The sequence below is a fragment of the Podarcis raffonei genome, chromosome 3 (genome assembly GCF_027172205.1).
Source record: "Podarcis raffonei isolate rPodRaf1 chromosome 3, rPodRaf1.pri, whole genome shotgun sequence".
Classification (NCBI taxonomy): domain Eukaryota; kingdom Metazoa; phylum Chordata; class Lepidosauria; order Squamata; family Lacertidae; genus Podarcis; species Podarcis raffonei.
Genome location: NC_070604.1, coordinates 4,996,288 through 5,012,500, shown reverse-complemented (window position 1 = coordinate 5,012,500; position 16,213 = coordinate 4,996,288). Strand labels below are relative to the sequence as shown.

Genomic DNA, 16,213 nt, shown 5'->3' with positions numbered 1-16,213 from the left:
TGGAAATGTAGAGAAGAAGTGGCAGCAATTGATTATGGAAAGTATCTGAGGAAGATATTGTTGCTAAAGAGGATCTGGGGAATAACCAATTGCACCGAAGTTCTTTAATCACCTGATTGGTCCTCAAAGTGCTCTTTCAAGCTAAATGTAATAAAGAAGTCTTCGTACATGCTTATCTCTAGGCCCAATGATGCCAGTCACAAACCTTTCAATACATTAAATGGGACTCGGTCATCACTTTTAATATCAGGTTTTAGGCCAACCAAGTATGAAGTATGAGGAGCTATGAAAGTGACTTTTGAAGTCCCAGAGAGGGGGACATGGACAGTACTAGTATTTCATACAGTACTTATAATAATAGAAAAGTAACTTTGGTCAAATTAGTATTTATAAAGGAACCTCCTACTAAATTAAAATAAAGTAGCTCTGCAAGGGCTTGTTCAGAGTTCCTTTTGTCGTGCTGCTTGCCTCTGAGGAAAACTGCTCTTTAGCACTCAATTGGAGCAAACAGCAATTGGGTTTTCTGCAGATGGTCACTGATTTAGAGCTAAAGAAAGGAAAGGAGAGGGCCAGAAGGGAAACTGCTCGGATCCATGCTGTCCAGACATGGAACAAGCAGAAGTGGGGACAAGCCTCAAGTGTAAATCTCAAGTCCAAAGTTTTAAAGCTATCAGAAAATCTTGGTTTATTATACCACTAGGTGGTGGTCTAAAATCACTGAGAATTTTCATATAGTCCACCAGTTCAGAATGATGAACATATCAGTTCTCTTATTTTAAAGATATCCAACATGACATTTCATGCGTTCCTTTTTCTGGGTGGTTAGTTTTCAATCTGTGGTAATTTAAAAGTGAAATCGGCTGCATTAAACTTCAAGCTGATAAGGATTCTTCAAATAATTTTAGCACATATTTGAATATCTTATACTGTATTAACAACTTTTGGTGACAACAAGCAAGAGGTGCACTTGAATCAGAAACGTTAAGACTAAATGCCTTGTTTTTAAAAACTACATAAGCCAAACTCACTTTCACCAAATTCATGAGCTACAGAGAATAAAGTGTATTCTCTTTATACTACTGTACTACTTCGGCCTGCAAAAGTGGGCTGAGTCGTCCTTTTGAATGCTCAATGGTGTAAAAAGATCACATGTAGTAAACCATCACATCAGAGACAAAGGTTTAATACACCCCATTCCTTTATTCTGTATTAGTTTGCGGCGCAAAGGGAGATGTTTAGATTTTACAAAGGGGAACCATTTGAAAACGACACACCTATGGGCCCTGGTGCAATCTGAATTGTTACTGTCCAGATTGAAAAAGAAGTTGAAATATACATTTGTTAAGAAACCGGAGGCTTTTCTTTTAGGAATTGTAGGAAATGAAATATGTAAAAAAGATTGTAAACTTTTCCAATGCGCAGTAACAGCAGCAAGAATACTCATGGCCCAAAAATGGAAACAGGAAGAATTACCAACGGTTGAAGAATGGAGATTGAAATTGACGGACTTTGCAGATCTGGATAAACTAACGGGGAAGATTCGATATTTGCGAGACCAGAAGTTCACCGAGGACTGGGGAAAATTTACAGATTATCTGAAAAGTATATGTGATGAACAGACAACGCTTGTAGGCTTTCAAGATGTTCTGTGAAAATATGAGGAATATTGTAAAAAAGGGAATAAGACTGGGGAGGTTATATTTCAAAGGCAATATTAAAATTAGAAAATGTGTGAATAAATAAACAAAACGGAAGATTGGCAGAGAAACTGGGGGAAGTAAAAAAAAAGATTATGTGATAAATTCTGATATTGGTTATATAAATTTGTATTTGAAAATGAATGAAGATATTATAAAAAAAAAAAAAAAGAATTGTTACTGTCCAGAATCTATCCCAGTTCTGCCATATTCTGGCACAACAGAATGGCTTTCAGATATGCACTGTTCAGGCTCAAAAGTAGCTTGGAAAAATTATCTTCTGTTATTACTGAGTTTTTACTGTTATTACCGAGTTTTACATTACATACAGAACATACACATGTTCTGTTTAACACCGTTTAAGTACAGCGACATGCTAGAAGATAACGCGATGCCTATCAGCAGAGCCTATCAGTTGTCTCAGTTGAAAATTACATTTTGCTGGAAACTGGGGGTCTGACTTTACACGTGTGATTCCGAGTCGCGCACAAAGCAAGAACGTCAGCTTCAAAGGCAGAAAGTGCGCCTAGACTCAGTGACCCGAGTTTGAATGATACGCCTCATTGACTGCTGCAGAGCAAGCAGTACAGGAGTCAATTTTATGCAAAAATCTACCCTTCAAGCCAAAGGAGAAATTAATATTTCATGCTGATTCCCTACCAACAAAGAAACCTGGTCCCAAGGAAACCAAGCTTTGAACACAGCCTCATCCTGCCTAGGCCCAAGACTCACTGGGTTCCCGTTATATTTGTTCACAGTCAAGCTCAGCATGTGTTCAAATTGCTCTAACGAAAGAATGGCTCCATATCTCATTACCAATCCCTGAGTGTTTCTTTCTCTATCGTTGTTTTAAATTTTCATGAAGGGTACTAGTGCTGAATTTCTGCATGTTTCTGTTTGTCTAAGAGAAGCTGGGATAGAGTTAGCTGCCGTTTTCCAAAAGGAGAAGCCAGGCCATTATGGGTAATCCCATCTTCCAAAGGAGCTGTCCCTAAAATACACTGTGAAGCTGGAGCCCAGGAGGGAGGTTATGGGATGGACAGGAACAGAGGAGAAGATGGAAGACCATGGTCCCTAAACTATCAGTGAAACCAAAACCCATCAGTCACGCCAGCCTTGCTTCAACTAAGAAGATGTTGACACCTGCAGTGCATTATTAATCTGGTCCAATATGTGTCTTATGGAGAAGAATTAGGTAGCAGAATGTATGGTACCCACTACTCTGCAAATAGGAATTATTTTTAAAAAATAAACACCAGTGCAAAATATTAAACTAGCACTGCAAGATGGCTACATCATTCTGGGTAGTACTTGTGTGCATTTAATATATATATATATATATATATATATATATATATATATATATACACACACACACACACACATATACGTAATGCAGTCTAAAGTGATACAGTCTACTCTTATCCTCTCAGGACTTTACTGCCTCATTCTGGTGCATCTGTAAATCCAGCCGAACTGGCCTTCCTTCAATGATTAGGGTAAATCTGTGTGTCCTTTTGAGGTGGGCAAGACTGGGGTAGTAATTCAATACCATTACAGTGGTACCTTGGATCCCGAATGCCTTGGTACTCAGACGTTTTGGCTCCCGAATGCCGCAAACCCAGAAGAGATTTTTCCGGTTTGCAAACATTATTTTGGAACCCAAACTTTTGAAGAGGCTTCCTATTGGCTGCAGGAGCTTCCTGCAGCCAATCAGAAGCTGTGCTTTGGTTTTCAAATGTTTTGGAAGTTGAACGGACTTCCAGAATGGATTCCATTCGACTTCCAAGGTACGACTGTATCTCATTCTCAAAAGACACACAGGTTCCAGAGCTCACCCCATGCAGAGTAGAAGGATAGCAGGAACAGCTGAAAGTGAATGGGGCGTTTGAAGCTCCTATATCTTAGGCTGCCTGTGTACACATGACATTTACTCTGGTTCCAGTTCATTCCCATGGCTGGTGTTTGAAGCTGTGCATGACATTAGCTACAATCCATATCTATCTTGTAGTTTTCTACAAACCAATTTCCATCTGATTTCAAAACGTAAGTCACGTTAATTTTGTGGTTAAGCGGAGGTGTGTACATTTGAGACAGCTACTGCACAAACAAAGACGGCTTCTTTGGAGCTGTGGGGAGAGGTTGCAGGCATGGGGAAGCCAAACAGGCAACGTGCATCAGATGAAGACATCGCCAGCCCCTCTCTGGCTATGTGTAAAGGTAAAGAAGGGAGAAGAAAAGTCTCACCACATTACCCAGACAGCTGATTTGAACAGGAGTGTGCAGTGGAGACCACAGAAATGGGCTAAGGAGGAACTAGGCTACACAAAAATAACAGTCTTTGGAAGATACAAAAGATCTTGTATTTTCTAGAGAGATGGCAGCTACAGACCTTCACAATCAGAGCATAATCAGAGGATCCAGGAGGGTGATGGAGAAGAAGGCAATTTTATGGTCATAGGGCTCCTGTCAAAACCAGTCTTCACAGCCAGCTGAACCCCATCAAAATGCACTCCCACCCCTCCCTTTCTCTTCTATCTCTTCTGCTGAAATGTTCTCCCCTCCTATTTTCCACATCCCAAGATCCTTCAAGCGAGTTGCAGAGGGAAGCTGGCTGCACTATCTGAAACATCTCAACAGCGGAAGAAAAAATGTGAGAGCCAACAGATTATATGAGCAAGATAAAATTGCATGTATGGCTACATTACCTTGCTTCCCCTTCACCAACTCAGGAGGTGAGGTGAGGCACAGAGGCGTGGGGGGAGGATACACACCTAGAGGAAGGTTTCTCTTTTGCTATGGGGGAATCGTTTGCTGTGATTAAACAAGCAGGAACCCACAGACGAAAAACGGAATTTGGACATACTAGTACAGGGCATCTTACTAGAAGAAAAGGTGGCTCACTCTCTCCCACAAAAGAGCTGTGAATTCACAAATACCTAAATCAGAGTGGTAAACAGATCACTGAGACCAAACATTACTCCTGTCTGCACTATCTCTGACATGTAAAATATTTATTCCTGAAATTTACAACTCAGGAGGAAGTTCAAGCCTCAAGGCCACAGGTAACTAAAATGGAACAGACCAAACTGGGTTATGTCCCTGAACCCTGTCAATCTTCACCATATACCTGGAACTACAACCCAGTTCTCCTGAGTTCATAAATCTGTATTTATGATGCGCTGTCTCCAGTTGCAGGTAGCAATTCAAACTATTAAATGCCTGCCATAACAAAAACAAAACTCCTGCAGCAGCATGGCAAGTAGATGAGGTCTGGTCTGGTCTGGTCTTCTCCCTGACATGCTACTTTGCTATATGCAGTGATTCCCTCCACACACACACACACTCCTACTTTTGGTTTTCAGGTACGTGAACCCTGACATCCATTGTGACAGACACAGATTTAGTATTTCAGTTAGAATTGTGCCTTTGTAAATGAGCAATTCCGTGGTACTTCCCTTTTATATTATTTATCCGTTCCCACTTCTCTTTGACATACATACAAATTTCAGCAGGTAACTCAGGACAGAAACATCTGCCTAAAAAGCTTCTTTGGCCAGCAACTATTACACTGCAGTAAAAAAAATAAAATGTTTAGGACATAAGGCAGCATTTTTTATGGTAGTTCCAGACTGCAAGCAATTCCTTGTTTATAATTTATAGGGGCAACTCCCTTTGTTAATTTACTTATATACAGTATTTATACGCAGCTCATCTTTGCTGGTTTCCTTCAAGCAGGCCGGGTCTGAGCCCTGTCCCCACTGCGATCCCTCAGGATTCCTTTATGGCCAGCTCCACCCTGATCCTGCGCTGCAGGAGGTGTGCGGTGACAGCACTGCAAGCCACTAAGCCAAAGAAGGAGCCGCAGGACAGAATGACGGAGAGGGGTCCATGCCGCCTGCGGAAGATGTCTCGCCTGTTCTTGTAATCCAGGAAGATGGCTTCCTGCTGGGAGAGTGTGCAGATGGCCAGGAAGGCGTGGAAGATCTGGTGGGCATGGCCAACAATGTCGCAGGAACCTGGGAAGTACTTCTCGGGAACCGGGCAGGAGAAGAAATAAGCACTGACGAGGAAGAAAAGTATCTGGAAGGTGTGGTACCAGGCAGCCGTCTCCTCGCAACCTTCAAGGTGGCACATGACCACACGGTGCGCCACGGGGCTGATGTCCAAGATGAAGGCCAGCCCTGCTGGGATCACCTGGCACACCTTCCTCATGACGGGGTAAGGGCGTCGGTAGCGGTACTTGGCGTAGCAGCAGCCGGCGCAGGACAGCCACCCACAGAAGGCAGCCGCCGGCAGGAAGAAGAGCCAGAACTTGTCATACCAGGCTTGATCAGAGCTGTAATAGAAATGGGCCAGGGCACTTCCGTACTGGTAGACGCTGACCCCAACGTAGTCCACAAAGTAGAAGGTGTAGTGGAACATCTCGGACTTGGACTGCAAGAGATGAGCCAAGAGGCTGCAAGTGAGATACGTGACAGAGGAGAGGACGAAGAGGAAGAGGGGCAGGGACTGGACTTCCAAAGTCAACTCCTCTGCTTCCGCAAAAACATTAAACCTCAGCAGCACAGCCAAAGCGGCCAGCAGGTGGGTCCAGACGTTCACCACCTCGTTGTGCTTCTGGAAGAGGCTGAAGAAGTAGTAGCGCCAATGCTGCCCTGTGGGGCGATACCCAGCTTGGATGTACGGCTCCCGGAAGAGCTGAGGGACATCCGATTCTTTGACGGTGCCAGGCATCTTGGGGAAGCCTTCTTCTAAGAGCTTTGGGAGTCGGCGGAGTTGCTGTCCACTGACGGACAAGGTGCTGATCCGTTCCAGGATGGCTGTCATCGTGCCGAAGTGTGTGGCGAGGTCCTGTGGATCCCTGAAGCGAAAAGAGAAAGAGAAGCCATTAGCAAGAGCAGAAACTGGAAATAAGCAGAGACAGATATTTCATAGTCTCTGTGTATGTCACTTTGCGTCACACAACATCTAAGAAGTATGGACAGAAGGCAGGAGCAAGAGGGGTGGAACTCAAGTCTTCTGTGTATGATCTCCTTCGTCCCCTGTGCAAAGCTGCTATTAAACTTGTTTTAAGAAAACAACCACACATCCTAGGAGGAATTCAACGTTAAGCTAAGGCGATGGTTGCATCTGGGCAAGCGTTTCAGCTTCTCAGAGGGAATGATCCTCCATGTACAGTTCTGGCAGCTCCCTCAACTTCCCTGAGGCAATTTTGGGGGCAGAAAGCCCTCCTGCAGAAGCACTTCCACAGGGCTTCCGCTGATGGAATGTATTCGTTGACTCCCGCTCCCATTCACAGATCTTGCAAACCAGGGAACCAAGGAACTTAAAACGTATGCATTCTTACCATGATGTCTGTCAGAAAGGAGGCTTCTGCACGTCCTGTAAAGGAAACTGAGGGGCAGATGGGGCTCAGCAACCTGGGAAGGTAGCTCATCGAGGAGGCCCATCTGCTCTCATGTGCCTTCACAGCATGTGTAGAAGCCACCTTCTTGACCATTGGACCCAGTCTTGGTCTTGTCCACTCAATCAGCCAGAGCCCACAGAGGGTTTGAGACCCATCAGCTCCCTCACCTGGTTTAGCCGGCTAGTCGAAGCCATTTTTGGAGGTGTGGCTGCTGTCGCATGCTGACAGCTTCTAGGAGCCTGAGATGAGAGCTGAGCGCAGGGTGTGGACCAAGCCATTCCGGAAGGAGCAGGACATGTCCCCCACCAGAGGTACTACCCCTCCCCTAACACCCCAGTGGGGAGATAAGCAACTATTAAAGATCATTGTGCTCCTCAGTTTTGAAGGCAAGATCCTCTCAGCATGCCTCATTGTTTGGCATTCTTAGCTGGACCATAAAGAAGGCTGATGGCCAAAGAATGGATGCTTTTGAATTATGGACTGCAAGAAGATCAAACCTATCCATTCTGAAGGAAATCAGCCCTGAGTGCTCACTGGAAGGACAGATCCTGAAGCTGAGGCTCCAAGACTTTGGCCACCTCATGAGAAGAGAAGACTCCCTGGAAAAGACCCTGATGTTGGGAAAGATGGAGGGCACAAGGAGAAGGGGGCGACAGAGGACGAGATGGTTGGACGGTGTTCTCGAGGCTACAAGCATGACTTTGACCAAACTACGGGAGGCAGTGGAAGACAGGAGTGCCTGGCCGTGCTCTGGTCCATGGGGTCACGAAGAGTCGGACACGACTAAACGACTAAACAACAAAAGCTGGCAGCCTAGTGTTCCTTGCTTTTGTATTACACCTCCAGCTGCTTCACGCTGGCATCTTACTAAGGCCAGGTCATAAGTATCAGTCCAGCTAAACTGCAAAGGTTGTTGCCTGTGCAGAAACCCTCCTGAAGAGCAGGAGCGTGAGATGGACAATCCAGTGAGAAAGATGGACTTCCAAGAGGGCGGATAGTTAGCTTACAATTACAATAGCCAAGGCAGCCATCTCCCCACTTCCCTTCAGTACAATGCACATGGTGATTTCTTGCTCTGTTTTGAAAGTGTGTAGCAGAAGTCACAATTCCTAGCTGCTTCAAGCATCAAATTATGTTTTTTTAAAAGAAGGAGGAGGAAAGGGGAAGAGAAAAAGGCCCTCTGACCACGTAATAATTTGCTAACTCTTCCCTCCTGTGAAAGTCAAATGATTTTCTCCACCCACTTCACAGATGTTACCAAATTCCTACTCCTCCACTCTTGAAAACGAAGTTCCAGCGAAAGGAAGCCTAAATTTCACATCCACCTCAACCAGAACTGCTTTTCAAAACAACCATTTTTGAAGTTTAAATTAATTCAGAAATCACTGTTTCATCTTTTCCTGAAATAGAAAGAGCAGCCATACTCAACTTCACCCCCCCAACACAAAATCAAAAGGTCTGGATGATGACAGCTAACCCTGTGAGGGCTTTCATTGGTTTTTTGTTCTATCTGCTTGTTTTCTCGCTTTCTAATGCCAGTATCTTCCACACAGTTTCCATTCAGTACTAAGGTCCAAACCGATGCTAAATGCGTTATTAGGAACCACATAATTCCCCCCTCTCCCAGTTCATTATTAGCAGGTGCAAAGGACACATTTTCTTTATCGCAATTACACTAAGAAAATCTGTTCTACAAGTTTCTCATGACCACAGATAACCATCTCATGCTGCTTGGATATGTAGAACAAAACAAGTACAGTGCATCTGTGGTGTCTTGATGAAAACATTGGTGTTAGAAGAGTTAAATTAAGAGTCAAGATTTCTCAGAAAATATCTGAACACTTAAGAGTTGGAAAACAAGCTAAAAAAATATTTAAAAATCAACAGCGGTCATTGAATCCTTCATTTGAGAAAATTCCAGGACATTAGCAAACAAGAACAACTTGCCAGTTTTCAGCAGTCATGTGGTGATGATGAACAAAGCAGAAAGCAATTAACATTACAGACTGAAAAGCCCAAGGTCAGCAGCCCTCACTGTTTCACTTCCACAAAGCTTCTATTCTCTCATTTCTGCGTGGGCGAAGCCGTTTGCTGAACAGCTATATTCATTTCGCAGGGCATCTATTTCAGCCTCAGCTTACCCTCTATCCTTCGGAGAGCTGAATTATTTTGGCTACTCCCAAATAACAGCATTTGTGTGCAACTTGTCTGAGTAACTTAGCCGATGCAAATGAAAGAGATTGGGGGAGGCGCAACTAGCTGGTGCACGTATTAAAGAACATGAGGATAAAATGGGTGTTGCTATAGCCAGAATACTCCGGATAGTGCTGGGAAGCACCCAGTTTTCCCCCCCTAATCACCCCCCAAGGTCCTTCCACACAGCTTCTACAATGCCACCAAGCATGGACCACACACTTTCAAGCTCATCTTCACAGCTGCAAGAGCTTTTAAAACTTGTTAAGTCAGTTTAAACAGAAAGGAGAGCATCTATCAGGTGGGTCTGCCTAGCATTCTGTAAGGTGTCTTTTGCATAATACATCTGGCATTGGGCAACCAATTCTCAATTACATCTGGCTGACTGCAGTACTAAAACAGGATACTGAGCTCATATACTCCCATCTACAAAGTGATGCTCATGTGTCCCTAAGGAGTACAGAATTTGGCATTTCTATGGTTCAACAGTCCACTGTTTTTACTTCTGGACGTGTTTCCAGAAGTATCAGTGTAGCTATGTTTGTTTTGCTGTGCTTAGCATTTGGGGGAGGGGGGGTCTATGTAATACTCCCCCCAAAATATCTGAAGGAGTTCTAGTTTAGAAAAAGGTTAGGTGCAGGTGCAAATCATTTCCCCCAACTTTTTAATTATTTTTAAACGTTTTCTATGGTGGTAAGATTGATTTTATTTGTGTGTGATGCAATGGCCGCTACAAAACATAGGAATAGTACAGATGCCTAAAATCACAAAATAGTAGCAGATAAGGACTCCTAGTAAAGGTAAAGGGACCCCTGACCATTAGGTCCAGTCGTGACCGACTCTGGGGTTGCGGCGCTCATCTCGCTTTATTGGCCGAGGGAGCCGGCGTACAGCTTCCGGGTCATGTGGGCAGCATGACTAAGCTTCTATGGTTCGCCGCTTCTGGCGAACCAGAGCAGTGCACAGAAACACCGATTACCTTCCCGCCAGAGTGGTACCTATTTATCTACTTGCACTTGGACGTGCTTTCGAACTGCTAGGTTGGCAGGAGCTGGGACCGAGCAACGGGAGCTCACCCCGTCGCAGGGAGGTCGGCAAGCCCTAGGCTCTGTGGTTTAGACCACAGCGCCACCCGCATCCCTCAAGGACTCCTAGTAGGACACAGCAAAGAAGCAAGGGCAAAATACAGCAGTTATAATCACAAAATCACAGCACTGTATTATTATTATTTATAAAAAAAAATTGTATACCTCCCTATAAACGTAGGTCTCAGGGTGGTTCACAACATAAAATCACAATTGTTGAGTTGGAATGGGCCCTGAGGGTCATCTAGTCCAACCCTCTGCAATGCAGGAATCTCAGCTAAAGCATCCATGACAGGTGGCCATCCAATCTCTGCTTAAAAACCTCCAAGGAATCAGCGTCCACCACCTCTTCTGGGAGTCTGTTCACTGCCAAGCATTACTGTCATAAAGTTCTTCCTAATGCTTAGTCAGAAACCCTTTTCTTGTAATTTGAAGCCACTGGTTCAGGTCCTACCCTTCAGAGAAGGAGAAAAGAAGTTTGCTCCATGTGACAGCCCTTGAGATATTTGAAGATGGCTCTCATATCTCCTCTCAGTCTCTTATTCTGCAGGCTAAACATACCTGTCTCCCTCAACTGTTCCTCATATAATTCGTTCATTTCCCCCCCGAAATATAGTCCAGCCTACCACAAGGTCTGAGGGACGGTGGACTGGCCCAAGGCTGAAAAAGGTTGCTGACCCCTGGGCCTTGAACGCATGCATTCTCATGCAAAGCTGCATGTAGCAGAATCCACTGCAAACACTCCAGTGATAACTGTGATTGCATGGTACGCAGAAAGCCAATCAAGTCTGAATTCACAGAAATGCTGTATATGAGCGAACACTGTTAGAATCTGGCACAGGCTAAGTTCAATTCTATGACCTCTGCAAGCTCCAGCAGAGAACTGAGCGATTCATGGTTCCTCAGGGGAATAACCTATACAATAGGACTTTAATTCCAGTATTAGCTGACTTGACTTACACCTCCTGGAATAATGTGTGGATCAGAATGCAGCTTGCAGTTCTCCAATTATGGTGGCACAGTTCTCTGCTCAAAAGATATATCAAAATGTATTTGAAGATTAGTATTGTGAGAGAAAATATATCTAGTGGTGGGTATTTCTAGAAATACATATTTAGATTCACATTTTAATGCAGTTTTTTTAATTTAAAAAATCATCTTAATTTTTTAATTTAAAAAATCATCTTAATGGAGAAATGAGGCTGAATGAACTTGTCAGTGACTGTAGCTGGAGAAATAAGTGATTAGTTAGTTCATTCCTAATTTTTGCACTATGCCTGAAATTGTGGTAAGGGCTTAGCAGGAGACTGGGTTGGAAAGTGTGTAAGAAAAAGGAGCTCCATAAGATAATCGATCCACAACAAAAAATATATAAAAGCATTATGCATTCAGAAAAAAACAGTAAAAAGATAAGTTATCCAGTGTATTTATATTTACACAAAAGCTGGAAAAAACTTTAAATCCGCAAATAAACAGAGGAAATATTTGCTGAAAGGCTGTAACAGCGTAAAAAAGTCTATCAACAAAAGTCATTATAATGCATTCCTTACCCACTTGCAAAATTGACTCAAGAAAAACAAAACTACTATTCTAAGTACCAAAAATAACTTAAAAACAAAAGTGCATGATGAGGAGGAAATTCCTTTGCATGGTTTTTCAGCCAAATATGTGGCTTCTTATACTGTTTATGGAGAAGTGAATAAGTTAACATTCCTTCCTTTTACCCTTTTACTAGGAGGGTCACACTAATCCTAATTAATAAACTGTAAGAGCTTTTGTGTAAATTCTACCACTGTTGATTCTGCAACTTGTACACATGAGATGCTTTTATAACCTCAATGCTTTCCTTTTCTCCAGTTCCCTCCAAAGCGCTCCTTTTGAAGACTTGCCACACCTAACCAATGACATTATAAACCTTTGAAGGTTGGAGCCCGGACTTCCTCTGTGCAAGCAATAACAGGGCAACAGGCCCAAGCCATCCAGGGGTTTGAAAATCTGCGCCCAGAGACAAGTTAGGCTGCCAACACAGCTCATCGAGCACCTTTGGCTGGGAGTTTTGAAGCGGGGAAACTGACCTGTTCCTTTTCCAACCAGCGCTTGATTCTTGCATACAAGCAAGAATCTAGGCCTCCTCAAGATTCCTGGGTCTTGTGTGTGTAGCATTTGATGGGCAATTAGATAATCCAGGAAGAAAACTGCAAGGGAACCTCCCTTCATCTCCCTCATCAAAGCACACACACACACAAAATTGCACTCTTGGCAATTATTAAAGAAACAACAATATTCCATATTAAAAATAAACGGAGCAGGTTACAATTCAATGGGGCTGTGTTGAAATATTATGGAGAGACACCCCCCCGCCCCGCTGTGAGCACCAACAGACCGGTCAACAAGTTAATGTGATCCAATTTAAGTAATCTCGAGTGGGATCTCCTGCAATTAATTGCAGGGGGTAGATGAGGACGGGCCAGCTGGGGAGGAAAGGGCTTGCATCGTCCCCCCAAGGACCAACTCTCTGAGCAACGAAGGGCAGCCCATCTCGCCTTCCTCCTTGACTGTGGAGGACGGTGAGCGCCGGATTCGCCGCTAAGGAAAACCGAGGCAAAAACCCACCTTCAGGCACCGCGCAACGCAGCTGAAAGAGAGAGGCAACGCAAACAGGACACGCGGGTGCGCAAAGACAAGCCCGGGCGCGGGCAGAGAGGACCGAAGAAAACGCAGCAAGCGCCCTTGGCTGAGGATTCCTCGCAGCGGCGTTGCAGACCTCGCCAGGCGCCCTGGCGGGGCTCTGCGCAAAGTCCTCCGCGCCCTTCAGCCGTTCCTCTCCGGGCATCTGGGCACCTGCGGCGAAGCGCCAAGGGGCCGCCAGGCAAGAGAGACGGGCATCCTCCGGCGGGGTTGCGGGGTGGGATCCTGCCGCCGGAGCCCTCGCCTCACCTGGCCTCGGGCCGGGATGCAAACGGACCTGGGGGGGCTTTTTAAAAAGGTGGGTGGGGGAGCCCTCGACTGCGCCCGAGCGTTGCGCTGCGCTTGACTGCGGGAGGACAAACGGCACTCTGCACATGCTTGGAGGGCATTCTGGACAGCCCGCCCCCACTCCCGCTGCCAGCTCACCTGGAGCAGCAGGTAGGTGGGCGATGCGCGGCGCCCGCTCAGCTGCCGGGGGTGCGCGGCGGAGCCTCCATGCCGGCCCCGGAGAAGGGCATCTCGGGGCGCCCGCCATGCCCAGAAGCTGCCGGCGCCTCCCTCTCGGCCGCCGCGCCCCTTCCTCCTCCCCGGGCGGGCTCCAGCGGCGGGGCTCCTCCTCCGGAAAGGGGCTTCTCGCCCCGACGAAGCTGCGCGCCCGGCCGCCGGGGAAACCTGTCTTGCGCGCCAGGCGACGCGGACAAGGGCTTGCTGGCGGCGCGCAACCACAAGCGGGGGCGGGGTGGGTGGGGGGTGTTGTTTTTTGGCTGACTTCTGAGTTCTCAGAAACAGATGTCGTGTGGGAATGATGAAATTCTTCAGGCTATGAAAGTATGGTTGTTTTTGTTATCATAGGAGCCGAGATCCCTTCAGCCCGCCCCCCCAATAAAATATTTGAGGGGGCCGGACTTTCCAAAGTTGATGGGCATTGCCATTCAAATAATATGGGTGTGGGTGTGGGTGTCTGTGTGTCGCATCATGTGGTCGATTAGGTGGGAGGGGCTTAACTCCCACCCACCCGAATATTTTTTTCAAGTTTGCCTTCCTGGTTATTATTATTATATATTACATTTCTATATCTTCCTTCATTTGAGGCAGTTTTCAATATAAAAACACAAAAATACCATAGTAAGGAACAACAGCCAAAAAACTACTCATCAACTCCCCCCCACCGCCCCCAGTTTAAAAGGATCAGTGGTTCCCAAACATTTTTATCTGGGCCACACTCAGAATTTGTTTGCGCAGCACTGGTGTTTTTATTGATAGGAAATGCATTGGAAAACAAACAGCTCCCAGCAGTGCTTGATTTGTAACATAGAACACAACTACGTTAGAATATGATCATGGGACATCCAGAAAATATAAAACAATGCAGCCACATAAGAACATGAACCACTTGATGCTCTTGCTCTCATTTTGATCCTACACTGAATGTTTAGATATTTTATGATTGCTCATGAATCTTGTCATCCTCTCTTGCCACACCCTTTGAGAACCCCTGTCATAGATTGCTTAATTAGCCAAAGGCCTAAAATATCATCAGAAATCTGTAAGTTGCTGTATAACCAAAACTGAACTGTATAAAGTTCCTCCAAGGTCGGCTCCTGTGAGGTCTGCATCTGAGACGGCTGCCTGGTTGGCCGAATGAGAGCACCCGCCCTGCACACATATGGGAACTGCCTCCTCTTTCCACCGCCCTCCTCGTCTTCCTCTTCCTGCATTTCCTCTTCACCTGCCCCCTTCATCACCCTGCAAATGCAGCCTCCGTTGTAGCATTTTTTATTATAGGGTTTGCAGGGCCAGTGCTATTAGTAGGGCCGCTAGGCAGCCGCCCAGGGCACAGACCTCAAAGAGGTGAGTTCCCAGAATCGCACCTGAAGCCCAAATCACGCATAGTCAAAACATATCGGGTGCAATGGCGGATGGGGTTGCCAGTGTCTTCTTTTCCCTGGATATCCGCCTCCTTTTTATTTTTTCATAATTTTTCTGCCAAGTGCGTAAAGCTGAATGTTATCTTGCCCAGGGCAACTCAAAGCAACTTACAATGAAACAAACAACCCCACCCCAAATTAAAACCAGGACAAAGAGAAATATATTTTTTAAAAAGCCACACACACCCTCCCAATTATCAAAATAAAGCTATGGTGAAACTCTCACTGTGCTCGTAAGGATGCTTGGAAGAGAAACTGCTCTGTTTTCTAGATCAGAATCTGGGCCACTATGGGGACAATGTCAGCATCCTAGACAATCACAAGATATGTGTGTCCCCACAAGATTTGCACAGAAACTGACAGCTACAAACTGAATCCCAGTTTTTGGTGTAGTCACAAACTTGCATTCTGCAAAATGTTCACCCTGATACAATAGGATCACTCAAACGATCACATGCATGAGAGTCACTTGGACTTATGCACACTCATCTTTCCTGACACATGCTATACAACGTGCTGCACTTGTTTTTTTCCACAGTCAGCTTAAACAGCCCCTATCTTACCTCTGCGGGTCTAATTTATAATATTTACTGACAATGATCAGCAATCATCAGCTTTAAAGACTAACAGCAATGGAAGAAACAACATCTCTCTCCAAACCCTTGATCTTTTCAAAGATAGTTTCTTTTATATTACCAGATCTTCATGTCCTTTAGGTCAATTTGTTTTTCAATAGCACAGCAGCTGTGAAAAACAGCTGTGTCTCTGAAATCCTTTGAAGCTCTGAAGGGGTAGGAGAACAATGGTAGTTCCCCCACTCTCTGTATTCTGAAAATTCAGATAGAGAAGCAACTATAAACTGGCCACAAATGCATGACTTTCAAGTGTATGGCTACTCAAACACAAGTCCAAATAGTGCTATTGCTCATTACACAGCATTATACCCAAGTTTGTCTCACAATGTATAGGCAACAGAGAGACTCAAACAACCCCCAGCTCTCTGTTGAGTATGATACACATACTTTCAAACACTACATTGCAGTGTTAAGTGTGCAATTTGAAAGTGTGCACCTTAAAAAAGGCCAGAACTTGAACACATGCTTGACTCATTCTCAGGTTACAAAATCATGCAGTTTTGCTGGAAGCTGCCACGATCTTTTCTGCAGGACATCACTGAATACGCTCAGATTAGAGGTTGTAGACTTTAGTGGG

At 45.0% G+C, this 16,213-nt stretch overlaps 1 protein-coding gene across 2 annotated transcripts; it reads right to left on the bottom strand.

The window, feature by feature from the left end:
• Positions 1-3,087: 3,087 nt before the first annotated feature.
• Positions 3,088-13,616, bottom strand: PAQR8 (progestin and adipoQ receptor family member 8). 2 transcript variants are annotated; one of them, XM_053380400.1, is made up of 2 exons: positions 13,500-13,616; positions 3,088-6,561 (listed from the first exon to the last, which is right to left on the bottom strand). In XM_053380400.1, exon 2 carries the CDS (start codon positions 6,525-6,527, stop codon positions 5,469-5,471), a length of 1,059 nt encoding a protein of 352 aa, XP_053236375.1. In that variant the 5' UTR covers positions 6,528-6,561; positions 13,500-13,616; the 3' UTR covers positions 3,088-5,468. The 2 variants fall into 2 exon arrangements, with proteins under 2 accessions (XP_053236375.1, XP_053236376.1); XM_053380401.1 differs by lacking the exon at positions 13,500-13,616 and adding an exon at positions 12,999-13,160.
• Between the last annotated feature and the right edge of the window lie 2,597 nt (positions 13,617-16,213).